Consider the following 17,809-nt stretch of genomic DNA (forward strand, 5'->3'; position numbering starts at 1 on the left):
TCCCATTATGGACCACAATGCAAAAATAAATAACACTGATTTATGACATTATTAAATTGATTATAAGTCCACACATAAAAATTCCAACAGCTTCATCTCTCTCTCTCTCTCTCTCTCTCTCTCTCTCTCTCTCTCTCTCTCTCTCTCTCTCTCTCTCTCTCTCTCTCTCTCTCTCTCTCTCTCTCTCTCTCTCTCTCTCTCTCTCTCTCTCTCTCTCTCTCTCTCTCTCTCTCTCTCTCTCTCTCTCTCTCTCTGCAGCATGCCACTTGAGCCCTTAGAGACCTTTTAGTTGGGAACTATCACAAAAGAACACTACTTAATTTCGAGAGGAAAAAGAAAATCAGGTAGATGTTTTCAATCATAAATTATTGGACATAGCATATAAATTATTTCACATAAACCTTCAAGCACCCTTCCTTGTCAAGGAAACGATTAGATTAGTGGACTGCCATTTCTCTGTCACTATGCAGTCAATTATCTTCTCAGTAACCCTACTGAACAGATCATCCATAATTTCTAGTCCAAAGTGATGTTTCAGCATGGGCTCTCCCACTGCTCTCAGCATATCTGAGACAAGTTTTCCACTTTCTTGCTCGTCAAACCCCTCGTCCCTGTTCATGTTGGGATCCCACTCCATATTGAAAACTTCAAGTCTGTTGAGAGTAAAAGATCCTTGTGCCTCAATCAACCTCCTCACTTCCTCTGCAGTAGGCCCATAATATGGCAGATTGAATGAGTCCAGCTTTGCCTCTGGGACCAACCCCTGGAGTACTTGATTGAACACAATGTTTTAAGAACCGAAATTAAGGAAATTATACCACCAAAAAAAGAAAAAAAGAAATACCTGTAACACCATGTCATTGAGTGCCCTTCCAAGTAACTCCCAATGGAAACAAGGGTCATCACTCCTCATACTCCCCATGACTGTTAGGACCATGCCACCCCTGGGGACTATCTCTTCTGAACGCCACCTCAAGAACAACGTGAAGTCTCTTTCAAATTGCTCAAAATATGCTTTGAAAACTCCAGGAGGGCTTGTCTTTGCTATGCATATATTCCCCTTGTTCAATACTTGACCCGTTTCCAGTTCTTTGGGAACCTGTTACACCCAATATTCAACACATGGATTCAAAAAATATCTAAATAGTTTCTAAATTTCTACAATCAAGCATAGTATAAAAGGGATTGATGGCTGACCCGAGAAAGCCAATGGAGACTATAAGAAGAATGAACAAAATGCATGGTATTGTTAGGGAAGAGATTGCGATAGAAAGACCCAGGCGCGCCAACAATGAAACATGCCCCAAATCTTCCTCCCTTCTCCTTCTTCACCTCCTCATAAAAGCTTGGCAATGACTTGAAAAGAGTGTTGAAGTCATTTCCAGGAAGATCATTAAGGAACACTTGCAATGCTGGTGGCCTACGATTCAAGAGGGTGCAAGTGGTGGCGATAGCATCCAACATCTGAGAAACGACAATAAGTGTGTTGGGACCAGAAGAACATCCTAAGTCTGCTACCTTCAAACACTCAGGAAACATGTTGCCGGCATACACCTCCTTGATGTTTTCCTCCAGTACAGGCTTTGCTTTGGCTATCACGGCTCTCTGCAACAAAATGTAAGCATTTTCATAAAGAAGTTTTTGGAAAATAATACTGGAAACAACGATAAAACAAAAACCCTCGAGAGAGAGACCGCAAGACGTGAATTATTTGCATAGCTAGTCTTTCCAGTTCCATCATTCATACGGAGGACTCGCTCTACTTCCATTGTTGGCTTATGACTGACGCTGATGGTATGTGATTCTGATCAGATATGGCTTCCTGATACGCAATATGGAGTTGGGTGCCCCATGTGCCCCCTTAGGTATATAGCAATGTCATTGTAGCGGGCATGCCTAAAAAAAAAAAAAGATTTAAAGTGAATAATTATTTTTATATCTTACATATGGCTCATTCAAAAATTATATAAAAAAATATTTTATTCTAATCCACTCATAGTTATCCACTTATTGAAACTAACAATGTTTCTTAAGTAATAAGACTTATATTAATAAGCTAATTTTCATGGTTTTAAAAATAGGACTAGATCGATGGGTCGATCACCGTTCCGGTTCCGTTGTGATTTGAACTGTCCAACAGTCGCTTCCCCTTGCTGCCTCTCCACCTGCAGAACACTGGAGCTGCCACTGTTGGCCAACGAGGACGCCGACGTCACCGATAGTCCTCTTCCACGTGGAGTTGTAAAGTTCCTAGTTCCATTGTTTTTAAATTTTTATTTTTCATGTTTAATATTTTATTTTTAATTGCATTATTTCATATTTTTAATATTCATCGAACCATTTCTATTTTCTACATTTTGTTTAGAATCTTTAGATTTTATATTTTTGTGTAATTTATTTTTATTTTTATTTATTTTAATTTTACATTAATTTTTAAAATTTCTTATTTGAGTTTAAATTTAGGTAGAATTTATTTTTTTATTTTTTATAATTTTAATAATATATAAAAAATATATATATTTATAAGGTCACCGATTCGACCATCGATCCAACCAATGAACCATGAATCAGTAATTTTTTCGATTCAATAACTAGTTTTCGATCAATGAATTATGAACTGATAACTTTTTCGGTTCAATAAACGATTTAGTTTTAAAAATATTATTAATTTTAATTATATTTTTATTCGCAAATAAAAGCCAATAACTCCCGTATTTTCAAGACTGCTAATATTTTTTTATTATTTTCCAGTCTTCCTTGTGTCTAATCCATGCGTTGCAGCCATTGCAACCACAATTCTTCATCTTCACCCGCCACAATTCTACAATTCTTTGTTATTACCATATCTTATGGTTTTACTTTTCTTGACGGCAGCAGTTCCTCCACATTTTAATCCGTCCCTTTCATCCACAGCAACAGCCACAATTCCACCAATCAGACCGTCGACCATCAGCCCAACCGCTAAATCGGTGGGCCAGCTCGGCCGGTTCAGAACCCAAGAACAGCCATATCAAAGCCCAATGGGCTGCTTCTTCTTTTTTCTTTCCTTTTTTTCAAAGCCCAATGTCCAATGTCCAATGTCCAATGTCCATGTTTTTAACTTTTCTATTCTTCCAAAAGCCCATTAAATATAAGGCCCAATGTGAAGCCCTCATACAATCGTTTGACTCGGTTGACTGATGCACTTTGAATGGCATTTTTATGGGGCAGCTTGGGACCTTTGGGTCACTGCATTTTGATGTGGGATTCAAAGGGCCATTTAGAGGGCTAAAAACAATGTACAAACAAAGGGAATATGCACAGCATCTTTAGAAAAAAAATAAAAATTCACCACTATATTATCTTAACTACTCTTCATAGGAAAGGATTTAATATATATATAATTCAAAAAATTAAAAATAAATATAAAAATTTATGATTTATGATAATAAATAATAAGATAAAAGTAAAACAACTAATAATTTTAAAAATAATAAAATATATAGCTATTAAAATCTAAACAACTTTAAATAATAAATTCTTATTTTATATAAACAATTGTAAGTTAAATATATTTAATAAAATTAAAAATATTAAAATTTTAATGAATCTTTTTGTTATCCTTATTATAATTTCATCACTCAATATTAATGATATGAAATGTGTTTAAAAATTTTAATTTTTATATATTTAAAATTTTAATAATATATAAATTCCAATTCGATCGTGATTCAATCATCGATCAAACTATTGAACCATAAATCAATAACTTTTTTGGTTTAATTATTAGTTCGATTATAAAAAATATCAATTCTAAGTTCAAAAAAGAAAGTGAAAATGATAATCATTGATATTCCCACAACTTAATGGATAAATTGTTGCTATTATTAACTCGTATAAAGGGACCTTTTTACATTTCGAGCCTATTATGAAGAAAAGGGCTACCTAAAACACATGCTTAAGATCATCCTATGATAATGTTTAAATGCTTATGTGTGATAATTATTTTAGGTCTTAATATTTAGATAGTGTTTCTTTGTTTGTTGAATTTGAATAGATTGATTTTAACTTAAATTTAAATAAATTTGAATGTCATTAAGTGTTTAAGTTATTTATTTATTTTATCAATATTTGAATTTTTAAAATTAAAATTATTTATCACCATAAGAAAAAAGTTTTATTGTGTTTATTATTTAAAAAAAAAATTATAACGATTAATGTCAAGTGTTTAAGCTATTTATTTATTTATTTTTATAAACATTTGAATTTTTTAAATATTAAATTATTTATTTTTATTAATATCTAAATATCATTAGAAGCCTATTTGACATTGGTCTAGTGGAAACATTTTTAGTGAAAGTGTTTTCTTCTACAATACTTCTATAAAAAACGCTTTTATGAAATCTAAAAAAGTGACTCTAATAATGTTTTTGATAATACATCGCATAAGTACAAAAACACTTTAAATAGTAGTAAATTATTAAAAATGACATTTATTACAAAAATATATATAAACATCTAATTGTTAAAAAAATTCAAAAAATATTTTTATGAAAGAGCAATGAAAGAGAAAGAGGAGAGTGAGAAGAAAGTGGAAAGTGAAATGAAATGAAGATAGTGGGAAAGGGTATTTTAGGAATACAAGTCAATTGTTTTTTTAAATTTTCAAAATATTATCAAACACCTATTTTTTTTTACTTTAAAAACACTTTTAAGGATTTTTAGGGTTAGAAACACTTTTAAAAAGCATTGCTAAACGGGCTCTAGGTATTAAATCTATTTATTTTCATCTATTAAAACTATTTATAAAATTAAGTATTATATTTAAATTCATTTTAATTTAAAAAAAAAAGTATTTTAATATATTTTTAAATATTTCAAAATATCATAATTTATCACCATCATAAAAATTTTGAAAAGTTGTAATAAATTTACTAATAATATAAAATTTGGTATTCTTTGGATGACAATTTTACTAATTTATAATAAATTCATTTCTCATTCAAATTGAATAAGATTGATAAAGTTTAATTTGTTTTTAAAATAAGAGTTACTAAAATTTTGAAAAATGAATTTAATTCTATTTTATATGAGAAATTGGATTGGAGTATTATGACAAAAGTTAGAAGGTGAGACCAATTAAATTTTTTTAAAAAAGTGACTTTTTGTATTAAGATAAAAGAATAAAAATTTATTTTTTTGGCTAAGACAAAATTATGGTTAAAAAATGATAAGTTAAAAAATAAATGACTCCAAGTTAAGTCTTTTTAAAACTTAAAAGTTAAAAAAACAAACAACCCACAACTCTTTCAAAAAACAATTTTAAATACAAAAAACATTTTTTCAAAATGAAATTTTAGTATGAACCCAATTTATAAATTTGTACTAAAATCGTTTTTTCATGAGACGATTTTAACATAAATAATTATAGGGCAAAATTGTGTAAGTGGACATTTCCTTTATTAAGGTTAAGCTTTAATGGGCACTAGCCCAATTGGACCATGCCATCCACTTTGAGGTTGAAATTGAAACAAGACTCAAACATGCTGAGACATTGATTTTGATTATGTCTCTCCTTAGTCCTTAGTCCTTAGTCATTAATATTTTGAAAGTTTAGAAAAACATTTGAAGTGTTTTTTTTTTTTTGTTTTTTTCATTTAAAGAAATGCCTCCCAAATGCTTCCCTAAAAACACTTCAAATGTTTTTCTAAATTTTCAAAATATTATGAAACACCTATTTTTTTTACTTTAAAAACACTTTTAAGGATTTTTATGGTTAGAAACACTTTTTAAAAAGCATTGCTAAACGGGTTCTAGGTATTAAATCTATTTATTTTCATCCATTAAAAATATTTATAAAATTAAGTATTATATTTAAATTCATTTTAATTTCAAACAAAAAAGTAATTTAATATATTTGTAAATATTTCATAATATCATAATTTATCACCATAATAAAAATTTGAAAAGTTGTAATAAATTGACTTATAATATAAAATATGGTATTCTGGGATGACAATTTTACTAATTTATAATAAATTCATTTCTCATTCAATAAAATTGATAAAGTTTAATTTGTTTTTAAAATAAGAGTTACTATAATTTTGAAAAATGAAGTTAATTCTATTTTATATGAGAAATTGTATTGGAGTATTATGGCAAAAGTTAAAAGGTGAGACTAATTACATTTTTTATTATAAAAAAAGTGACTTTTTGTATTAAGATAAAAGAATAAAAATTTCCTTTTAGGGTAAGACAAAATTGTGCTTAAAAAATGATGAGTTAAAAAATAAATGACTTCAAATTAATTCGTTTTAAAACTTAAAAGTTAAAAAAACAAACAACCCCACAACTCTTTCAAAAAACAATTTTAAATACAAAAATCATATTTTCAAAATGAAATTTTAGTATGAACCCAATTTATAAATTTGTACTAAAATCCTTTTTTCACGAGACGATTGGAACATAAATAATTGTAGGGCAAAATTGTGTAAGTGGACATTTCCTTTATTAAGGTTAAGCTTTAATGGGCACTAGCCCAATTGAACCATGCCATCCACTTTGAGGTTGAAATTGAAACAAGACTCAAACATGCTGAGACATTGATTTTGATTATGTCTCTCCTTAGTCCTTAGTCATTAAGTCTCATCTTATGAATGCTTCTACAAATCTCCCCCAAGTTCCACTTTTTGAATTACAGTGATCAAGAATGAAAATCAGGGATGGGTGACACGAACACTACAAGTGGTGACTAAGTAGCATGTGGGAGACTGATGGGAAAAGGTGAGGGCCAAGGGGTCATGTCAGCTTCTTTCTTGACACCCAAATTTAGTGGACATATATTTTAGGTCAAGTCATTTACTATATATATATATATATATATATATATATATATATATATATATATATAGAGAGAGAGAGAGAGAGAGAGAGAGAGAGAAAGAGTACTAATTCATAATTTAATATATTTTTTTTTCAATTTAATGAGTAGTTCATTTTTTAAAATATTGGATATTTCTATATATTTCATTTTCTTTTTTAAGGAACTTGATATGTATATTATATTCCTTGTTACCCATTCTTACATGCAACTCCATACCCGCACGTGGAGGGACAACGAGAATTTGAATTCATATCCAATAGACAGAATTTGAATTTACATTTGCAAAGATATGACTTAAATACAAGATTTTCCGTCAAATCAAGTTTTAATATCATATTGAACTATCAATTTTTTTATAAATTTGCGGGATTTGGGTTCGATATGTATATTATGCCCCTTAATTTTTTTTAACTTGTTTGAACGCTTTTTCTATGTAATATTTTGGTGTCCCTTGTTGATATCTTAAGGTTGCTTATTGGATTATTATTATTATTCCTCTTATTGTTTGCTTGTTGCCATGGTAGAAGAATTTGGTTTGTATAAGTAAAGGTCTGCTATTGGAACTTTTTTTTGTGATTCCTTCTAATCAAATAGATGGGACTCTGACTCAATACTGATCTAGCATGTGTTTAAAACCTTCAATGACAGTGAAGAATATATCAATTTTTGTTTCAATGAAGAGATTATTATAAACTATAACTATGATATATTAGAGGTAATGGAAGAAAATTAATAATTATAGTAGCCAAAATTTAAGGGGTGCCATAAAAAACAACAAATCTTGCAAGATCAGCCTTCTGCCAACTTCCTCAAGACAAACCAATAACAATGTGGAGAAGGGCTTGGGTTCACATCACACTCCCAGCTCCCAGCAGTCTTAGTGGGTGTGAGGCCACTCCACTCATTGCGCCTCATTATACTTGTTGACTGTCTCTTATCACACCCAGAGGCGTGAAAGCAACAGAGGTCTTATCTTGGTTCAAGTGATAAGGAGACACCAGCATTGAACTTCTATCATTCTGTTTTGTTTCCCATCTTTCAAGCAACCCCTCGTTTTTTTCATTGTAACCACCTCCCATGCTGTGATGGTTGATGCCCGTGTCTCCTTCCCACTTCACACACCCAACTTGAACAGCTTAGTGGGTGACCAGCCTCTTTCATTTAATACCCAAATCATCACTCAGAGAGAGAAAGACAGAGAGAGAGAGAGAGAGAGAAAGGGGTGTTTTCCCCTTCACAATTCCTTCTCCCATTCACTTAGACATAATCATTATTCATATAGTATACCGAACTTTGCTTCATATTGTGGCAGAAACTCACATGAGTCTGTCTGCTGATCACATTATGCCTGAAAATCAAAGTTAAGAAGCCGGGTTTCCTTTAGCAACGCCTGCCCATGACAAGGCACAGTAGGAAATGATGTGAGTTTCTCCCAATTTTCTTTTTCCTTGTTTTTTCTTTCTCATCAGTGTTTTTGAGATCTAAGTAAAACCCAGCATATGGAATGGCTTTATCTACAGGAAAACATAAATATATATTTTTTTTCCATCACTCCCAAATGGAATATATGATGAGTTCAAGTGTGAAGAAGAAGGCTCCATTAGTTATGAAAAAAAGCAGACAAAGTTGGTGCAAGTGGGTGAGAGACATGATGCTAATAGTGAGAAAATAGCTGCCCCATCATCCAACTGTAGAATTTATCCACTTAAGCAATGCTCCTCCTCTCTCTCAGTTTTCCATTTTGGAGTAAAGATAAAGATTCTTAAGAAAATACCATACTCACTTGCCAGCACAGAAATTCCATAGACCTAGCATCTATTCCTTTTTTTTGTTTTTTTCTTTATCTTTTCTCTTTTTTGAGGCATAGACAACCAGTTTGATTGTAATTGAGAAGAAATAAATGGTTCAGATTTGGGTCTTTTGAATTGCACACTGCCTTATTTTGCAAAAGGTCTAAAGTTTATGTCACAAGCCTGAAACTGTAAAGATCTATGATATATTCTGAACCCCTCATTTCAAATCCTAAAATTCGATTCTCTTCCATTACTGAGAAAATATCACATGTTACACCTCAAATTCAAAAGATTTTTGAGAATTTTATCGCAAAGAACAGTGTAGATCAGAGCTTTCCCAGTTCAATAGCATACAATTTTCTTGTTTCAGACAAGAGTAAAGAGTAATCTAACAGGAAAATTTCTATGGGTTTTATGATCTTAAGATTACTGTACAAATCCATACTAAAATGGACAAAAAAAAAAGGGAAAGAAAAAGCTACAATAGTTCAACTGATTGATTTGGCTATGGATCTAAAGAACAACAGCCATGGATTCTTCTTCCCTTCGGAACCTCTGCTGCCTAGCGATGAATGCCTCTACTGCCCGGCGAAACTCCTCATTACTCATGTCATCTTCAGAGTAATTTTTCTCACAAGAATCAGTGCTTTTCCTGCATTTTTCCGTCACTGACCGCCTCAATTCCCGGCAAGTTTTGTCGGAATTGTCTTTGATGGGATTCTCCGATTGAGTTCTCCGATAAACCTTTGCCTCATGAGTAGTATAAGTATCCACCATGACTACAGTCTCCTCAGTACTTGTGCTAATTTCCATCCTGCCTTTTTCACTCTTCTCCACAATTTCATTGTAAAGATGGGTTTCATCGTACTTCTCAGCTTGGTTTTGGCCGGAGAACTGCCCGGATTTCGCAAAGAGAATGATGATAATGGCGTTACCGACCACAAACACAAAGCGCGGACTGATGAGGGTGACGGACAAATCCCGGAAGTACTCGCCGGAGACCTTGATGGCAAACGGCAATTGAAAGGAAAATTTGGAGACCAGGATCAGAACAAGGCATACCTCGATCACCCGGAACAGATTGGTGATCTTCCTAAGCTGGCGGTACCTCAGGATGGCGTTGGCCTTCTCGACTTTGATGCTGTCGATCTCGAATGAATCCATATCAGTCGCCTGAAACTGGGAAAAACTGAGAAAAGTCTGGACAAGAAGATGGAGTTGGAGGATATGTACGTATATACACACTTTCTGGTCTTTCACTCGAAAGAGAACTGGTTGGCTACGAAAACTTGGGAGCTGGCCATCTTCTTGAGCTGGGAGGAGATGGTGATGACTGCCATGTTAGAGATTTTGGTGTTTGGGGTCATGGAAAAGAGATTGGAAAACAAGAAAATCTATGGTGGAAGAGAAGAAGGAAAGAAACAGAGAGAGTGAGCTATCTGGCTGATGCTAGTGCGTAGTTTTTGTGTTTCTTCTTCTTAAACCTCGGCTCAAGGTTGGGGCGGTATTTATAGCGGCTTTATCCCTTTGATTTTTTAAAATTGGGGATTTTTCTAAGGCAAAATATGTCTTTTTATTGCCTCATTGCCTTCGGTCATTTCCACCCTTCTAGATGACTTTTTACTATTTTTGAAGCATTTTGGGGAAATTACTAGAGTGAAGTTGAAGTAGGCTATCAAAAAGGCTTTTTTTTTTTGGTGAAGGTTGTGGGATGTGCCAAGCATAATAGCATTATTCCAAATGGCATACTATTCCTATTGATAAATATTTATAAAATCTAAGGAAGAATTTTGAACCAACAAGGAAGTTGATGAACTATTTGACAATAATTTTGACGAATGATGTATTATTTGAGAATAATTTTGACGAATGATGTATTATTTCATAATAATTTTGAATTCCAAAGGTATCATGAAAAGAATTTACATTTAAATCCTTCAAAAACTTTCCTTGCTATAAATTATTATAAAGTATAATTTTTTTATGTTAAGTGGTTAATTAAATAATCAAAGGCACAATTGATTTTATCCAAATTAGACATCATAAACAGGGATGACAATGACTCTCCGTTGTCCTTATGTCAATCTCATCCTATTTATATAAGCTTATTTTGATTCCTGTTTTACTAAAATGTTTAATCATATAAGAATCCCATCTTGTTTAATTCTTTCTAATTTTTTTAATTATATTAAAATTAATATATTTTATAATTGAGCAAATATTATAACTTCTTATGGCTTTTTTTTATATAAATATTTTTATTATTTTATATTTATTAAAATAAGAAAATAAAAAATTATATTAATTTTTTAAAATTTAATTATATAATAATTGGATTGCGATAAGACAATATCCAAACTTAGTATTTTAAAGAAAAATTTCAAACATGCTTTGAATCCATTTATCTTCATCTTAAATTCATCTCATTATGGTAGGACAGTATCTCAAAAATACATTTCTATTCCAGTATCTCTAATGATATGCTAATTTTAGAAATTTAGTTAACTGTCGATATTATCATGCAATTTTATTTAAATAAATCACATTATCATGTTAACTTTAGAAATTTAGTTGATTGTCGATGTTATCGTGCAATTTTGTTTAAATAAATCACACTATCGTAGTTATCCTACAATTTTGTTTGAATAAATCTTATGTGAAAGAAAGATTAAAAAATAAAATAAAGTCAATGTATAGATGAAGAGGGAAAAAAAAAGGGAAATGAGCAAGGATCCCCACATATTTCTTACTCACTAAGGAAGTGCCACATAGCAACTACTTTTCTTCTTTCTTTCTTTTTTTAATTTTTAAATTCTTTTCTTTTCTTTTCTAAATAAAAACTTTTAACTTACAACTGACATTCCGTTACTCAGCTCTCTGTAGACCAACCAATAATGGAGGGAAAAGTATTTGGCTTTAAGAAGGGGAAGGGAATGTGGAAAGTGAAGATGTTGGTTTGGGCAAAGCCTAGGCCTCTCTTTCACTATTCCTAGCTTTTGAGGGGGAAGGGGACCAGATTTGGACCCCAAATGGTGCCTTTTTCCTCTAAAGAAGACAAACCACCTTGTCTTATTGGGGTGGGGAGTCTCAATCCCACCCCTTCTCATACTTTGTGGATCTACTATTTGGTCACATTATCAATGGCCACTTCCCCTTTGCCCCCCTCCATGATATGGGGGGACCTTCCAATGCTTTAGGGCAAGTCCACCCCCCAATTTCATTTTCCCACTTGATTGGAATGACTAGTGAGGAGAAATTGAAATTTTCCTATTGAAAATGAATCCCATTTTGTGAGTATCAAAGTCCAAAGCAACTTGTATACATAGATATTGTTGATTTATAATTATTTAATGATTTAGGTGTCTAAATCATATTGATAGCTTAATACAATATTCAAATTTTGATTTATAAGTGATCATAATTTAAATTTTTCTACTAGAATATCATCGAAGGTCGATTATCCATTTTCATATAATTTCACTCTTTTTTGGGTCAATTAAAGACTTTTATCTTGTTAAATTTGATTAACGCATGTGGTCGAATGATTAAAGACTAATTTTATTCACATTTTCTAAGGAGAGATAAATATAATAACTCATTATTACTTTCAAATTCCGTTGATCAGCATCAGTGTAAACCTATTTCATCTATAATATATATATATTTTTAAGAAAATAAAATTTAATTTTTTCGAAAATTGTAAAACATGTCTACTTCAAAATTCTTTGAAAAATAGATTTTACAAATAAAATAAATTTATAAAAATACAAATCAATGAAATTTGAAGCCAATATTAGTATGTACTTTCTATTTCTAATTTAAAAATAATAAAAGTAAAGTAAATGTCTATCCAAACTATACCCTATTTTTTTTTTTTTTTTTGATAAAAAAAAAATCAGGAATACCCATCCAACACATTCAAAAAAGCAAATCAAAAACACATCATCACTTTTTAAAATCTAAGAAACAAAATCAACCCCACCAATTGCAAACCCACACCCACCACCATAAAGCCACCCAACCATATGAGTCAAAAACTACTAAACAGGCATTGTCCCATTCCAAAAATCAGAAGAGAGAAAAAAAGAAGGCAAGGAAAAAAAGTAGGATAAAACTAAAAGACTTTGGATTTAAAATAAAGCAACCCATCAACCCACCAAGTTGGTAGACAGATTAAACAATAATTGGGCCCAACTGGGCTAGATCTCTGGGCTCCATTTGCCCCTTAATTTCTCTTATCCAATAGAGAGGCAGCAGTGGGGCCATCCCACCTGGCCTTTTCGGTCTTTGAGTTTTCACTTCTCCTACCCACAAGCACAAACCCCTCATCTGTAACTGCAACACAATGATTTGGAATCTTGTGTTGATTCAAAGCAGAAGCTTTCTTTCTAAGATCTCCCTTTCTTGCTTGTAAAGTCTCCCATCAACAAAGAGATAAGGCATATTTGCCTTAAAGTTTTTGCTTAATTAATTTAATTATGATTTTATTTATTTTAATTTAATTTAATTGAGCTCATGCTCAGTATTCTTTTTGGGGTTGATGGAACGTCAAACTTTTATTTAATCTTTCTTTTTTGTTCATGGAATGGAGACTGATTCGATGCCACATTGCCACAAAGATGCCAAAATCCATAATATATATTTGGTGTTAAGAGACAGAAGTAATATACCTGCATGCACACGGGCTTCCCACGGTGGATACACTCAATAGTGAGTCAGGATTCCACTTCTCATGTTTATTCTATTCCCCCCTTGTTTTCTTTTTCTCTCCCCTTGAATCGAAAATTATAATAATTAAGCATCATGGTCCCTTTTTCTTCCTATTTGGTTTAAGTGTTGGTTTTAAGGATGAGATTCGGAAATTTTGAATATGTTACTTTGCCAGTCAGTATTTGTTTAAGGGGTGTTTAGTAAAACTTAATACTTATTATTTAATAACTTGAGTTAATTTTAAGTTAAATTATACTTGAGTTGTTAATTTAAAACTTATTACTTAATTCTTATTTTAAGTATTAAGGTTGTTTAATAAAATTAATTTATAATTTATTCTAAATCATCAAATTAATATAATTATTTTCATAAATTATAATTAGGACAAAAAAAAATTGAGTAATAGTAAAGATTGTGGAGTAATAAAAAAAATTATGGAGATAATTTGGGCAAATTGGGTAAAAAGGTAAAACAAATGTGTTGATGTAAGAAAAACTTAATTGTTTTTACTTATTACTTAAAGTTGTTTTTAATTTTAAGTTATACCATTAAGTTATTTTATTAAATATATTTAATAATTTAAATTAAGTTCTTAAGTTACTTTAAGATATTAAGTTCATTTACCAAAAACCTATCAAGGTTTTAAGAATGTTTTTGGTTGAGTTGTTATTTCGTTAATAGGGTTATCTAGCGTTGGTTGGGATGCATTTTCTATTTTATAATTTTATATAAAATACAAGAATTCTCAAAAATTTACATTGAAAACATAATGATTTTTTAAAAATTAATATATTAAACTTTTTTATTTTCTGGAATTTTATTTATTTTTTAAATAAATTTTAAAGATGTAAGATAAATTTATACTTTTTTTTTTAAGAATTTATATTTTAGATAAAAAAAAATTATTTTAAAAATTAAAAATATATTCAAACAAAGTTTAAACCTCGACATCCTACATAAGGCAACTAGGTAAATAGTCTAGTAATACACAATTGAAAGTAGGTTGAGAAACATTAGAAAATGTTTAATAAAACTTAATACTTATTATTTAAATAATTGAATTTACTTAAGTTGAATTATTTGTCGGTTACTCACTTAAAATTTATTATTTCTAAATTTTAAAAAAATTATTAAATTAATATATTTACTCATCTCATTTTTAATTAATATTTTTTTTATTAATTTTAAATAATAAATTTGTATGTTAAACATTTATATTAAAATACTGTAAGCACATTAAAAAAACTATAAAATACAATAAGTGAATATGGAGTCATGGATATAAAAGAGAATCTCACCAAAAGTGGGAAATAGGGCAAAAAAAGATAAAAAAGAAAAAAAAATTCAAAATAAGTTAATTGTTTTGATTTAATATTTAAAATTATTTTTAACTTTAAGTTATGAGATTAAATTATTTTACCACACATATTTAATCTATTTAATAAATAAAATTAAATTATTAAGTCATATTAAATCCATTCGACAAATCCCCTATCTTTTTCTTAATAAAGCTAAGAATGCACATGCATAGCTTCTACAACTTACAAATAGACAGAAATGGAACAGAGAATGAGCTGCAAAAGCTCTACTTATGAAGTGTAATAATGTGGGATACAATGACAGCTTCTTTAATGAAGAGTAGAAAAATCCTAGACAGAACAGAGTGGTGGAATATTGATGAGGATTCTGATCATAGATGGCACCATTGGGCTGAGACCAATATGGCTTTGTTAGGTGTCAGAAACTTGATAGATGCAGCTTAATTTAACTTCAATCTCTGTATCCTTATCATGGTTCTAAGTATTTGCCATCACCTGCAAAAGATTTTGCCACATCCAAAGTCTTTGAGTGCTTCCTATGGAAGGATAAGAACAATATCACATTCAATCACAGTGTTCCAATTTGAATTGGCAAGCCATGGAAAAAGATCTTGCTATTGTAGGAATCTGATTTTAGTGCTTGAAAACGAAATTTTGGGAAATAATTCTCTTATGGCCTCCAGATCAATTCGAGCTTCTACAAAAAGGAAAAAAAAAGAAACAAAACAAAAAACAAACAAATGGGCCCTTGAGGAATCACCCAACAAAAATGTCCATTCATGTTATTTGGTAAGCCAGTCCTATCTTTCTGTGCTCTGCCCTGCTCTGCTTTCCTCTGTCCTTTTTCTCTTTGAGCTCCAAGTTACATGTGGCTTGCAAAGAGTTGGAGTTATTTGGTAAGCCAGTCCTATCTTTCTGTGCTCTGCCCTGCTCTGCTCTCCTCTGTCCTTTTTCTCTTTGAGCTCCAAAGTTACATGTGCCTTGCAAAGAGTTGGAGTCTATTTTTCATGGCCATCTAGATCATATTGTCAAATTATGCTGCTAATTTCCATTAACCTTATCATGGTTGGTGTGTTCATAGCATGGCTTGGCTCATTTCACCTTTCCATTTGCTGCAATTTGAAGCAAAAAGTATGAACACAAATAGTCTCATAACATTCTTTGCACGGTGGACAGAGAGAGTCTTACATCAAGGTCGGGCAATCAACTCTTATACCATTCATACCAACCTGCTCTCTCATGTATAAATATTTTAACCCAAAACCTAATGACTTACAAAAAGATGTGTCCAGATATGTTCTGGGCAGACCTCTCCGATGCTTAAATTGGCTTAGATGATTTTAGAGGAATAGATGGGATTGTCATTCTATTATTACTATTTGATGACACATAACAGTTAGATATTTATGACTGCTTAAGGCTCGGATGAGCCTTGGTCACATGGGACCAATCGGGTTGTCTGTGTTCATCATCCCCCAACCAATCTATCAAAACAAAAGAAATGCAATCGGATTGGCTTCCCAAAGTCAATATGAGTAGTTTAATTGCTCATAAGATTTTAAGAAAGTGCAAGGAAGTTGATAGAATACTAGATCTGCATCTACATAGTCAAAAGGATTGCCCAATTGGTTTGTAAGTTTCTTAAATATCAAGATGTTTAGTAACTAGTAAGCCACATATTAAAAGAATATCTATCATCAATTAGTGACTCCCCCAGCTCTCAAGGGCTAATCCACTGATTTAGTCCTAGTTTTGACACTCAAATCCAGGTTAATCTAGGACAGCACCTCAAATGATTCTCTTATTCTTGTTTCTAGATGATCCAATCTATGCAATTTTTTTTTTCTCAATCCCCTACTTGTCAGTATTCAAGAGGGTTGGATCAAAAGTAAATTTAGATTCTGATGTCTGATTTTTCTCCAAGTGACCCATCATCTTCATCAAGTAACTGACCTACCTTAGAATTGCTTATTTTTTAGTGGGATGGAATACAGAATACAGTCTCCAAGTTCAAGATTTGGCATCTAGACAGTTGTAAGGTAAATGAAAAGGATTAGAATTTTGTATGCATTATTACAACTTTTTGACTGATGATGTGTTCAGTTGTATCTCATCCCCACCACCATGTTCATTGGGGTTTTGTTTTCTTACTTGTCCACTGTTATGGCTTATCCTTTGAAGATTTGGACAGCCTTAAAGAGGGTAAGGATCATACTTCCGTATATAAATAGGAGTGGCCTTTTTCCGGGATCCTCACCAGTCCCCACCAAAAGAAGCAGAGAAATGGCTAAATATGCTGCCTTCATTGCTTTTCTTATTGCCTTGGTATTCAGGATGACAATGGAGCGGGTTCAAAACGGATCACCCCATCATACAGTCCTATTTATTTAAAGCAATTCCTATCCCCGCTAAAAAAAAATTAAACACGGTGGAGCGAGATGAGTATAGGAAATCAATTTCATTTTGAATCATACAATCTGATAAACTTGACTAATCCATATAACACAAGCTTAAAAAAAATGAAATTGAGTTGGGTTTAAGTTTAGTACTTTATCGGACCCGACCCGACCCGACCGACCCCACCCCGACCACGACACGACCGACACAATCAAGCTCCAAGTTGTGGTGTTTTGTGTTCTCCATAGAAATGCCAATTGCAGAAGCAAAACTCTGCCACAAGAGAAGCAAGACATGGTCTTGGATATGTGACAGCTCCCCCAACTGTTGCAGCAAAAAATTGCAAGGAGAATGAGAGGATGCAAAGCATGGCGCTTGCCAGTGGGGCTTCCCTGGCTTTGCATGCTTCTGCTACTTCCCACTTCCCATGCTAGAAACTCATCTCACTACCACACCCTTTGCCACTATAAGTATCAAACAACTGATAAAAGTAACCATGTGAGTGGGCGCTGCTAAATAACAAGCCATATGCTTTTTGGTCACATGCTGTAATCTACTCTATGTTAAGTTTGTAATAAGATGGCTCTGGCCAGGATGAACCCTGTTGAGGCCTCGTATTCTCAGCAATCCACGTAGTTGCCAAATGGATAAGCGTGCGATCTCAACGAACACAAATTCCTGATTCAGCTGCTCCTGCAAAAGGCGTCCGGACAGGGTGTCCGGACACA

At 32.0% G+C, this 17,809-nt stretch overlaps 2 protein-coding genes across 2 annotated transcripts; both read right to left on the reverse strand.

The window, feature by feature from the left end:
• Positions 1 to 263: 263 nt before the first annotated feature.
• On the reverse strand, positions 264 to 1,783 carry LOC117911804 (salicylate carboxymethyltransferase-like). The gene is made up of 4 exons (XM_034826226.1): positions 1,695 to 1,783; positions 1,198 to 1,605; positions 845 to 1,099; positions 264 to 763 (listed from the first exon to the last, which is right to left on the reverse strand). The coding sequence occupies exons 1-4, from the start codon at positions 1,767 to 1,769 to the stop codon at positions 404 to 406; spliced, it is 1,098 nt and encodes a 365-aa protein (XP_034682117.1). The 5' UTR covers positions 1,770 to 1,783; the 3' UTR covers positions 264 to 403.
• A 7,385-nt stretch (positions 1,784 to 9,168) lies between these two features.
• Positions 9,169 to 9,995, reverse strand: LOC117911607. Its single transcript, XM_034826010.1, has 2 exons — positions 9,945 to 9,995; positions 9,169 to 9,828 (listed from the first exon to the last, which is right to left on the reverse strand). Exons 1-2 carry the CDS (start codon positions 9,993 to 9,995, stop codon positions 9,169 to 9,171), a joined length of 711 nt encoding a protein of 236 aa, XP_034681901.1.
• Between the last annotated feature and the right edge of the window lie 7,814 nt (positions 9,996 to 17,809).

The sequence above is a fragment of the Vitis riparia genome, chromosome 3 (assembly GCF_004353265.1).
Source record: "Vitis riparia cultivar Riparia Gloire de Montpellier isolate 1030 chromosome 3, EGFV_Vit.rip_1.0, whole genome shotgun sequence".
Lineage (NCBI taxonomy): Eukaryota > Viridiplantae > Streptophyta > Magnoliopsida > Vitales > Vitaceae > Vitis > Vitis riparia.

Coding starts and splice junctions, on each gene's coding strand:
- LOC117911804 (XM_034826226.1), bottom strand. CDS start 1,769: ATGGAAGTAGAGCGAGTCCTCCGTATGAATGATGGAACTGGAAAGACT. Junction 1,606..1,694: donor CAAATAATTCACGTCTTGCG/GTCTCTCTCTCG, acceptor ATTTTGTTGCAG/AGAGCCGTGATAGCCAAAGC. Junction 1,100..1,197: donor GTCTCCATTGGCTTTCTCGG/GTCAGCCATCAA, acceptor TGGGTGTAACAG/GTTCCCAAAGAACTGGAAAC.
- LOC117911607 (XM_034826010.1), bottom strand. CDS start 9,995: ATGGCAGTCATCACCATCTCCTCCCAGCTCAAGAAGATGGCCAGCTCC. Junction 9,829..9,944: donor AGAAGATGGCCAGCTCCCAA/GTTTTCGTAGCC, acceptor TCCCAGTTTCAG/GCGACTGATATGGATTCATT.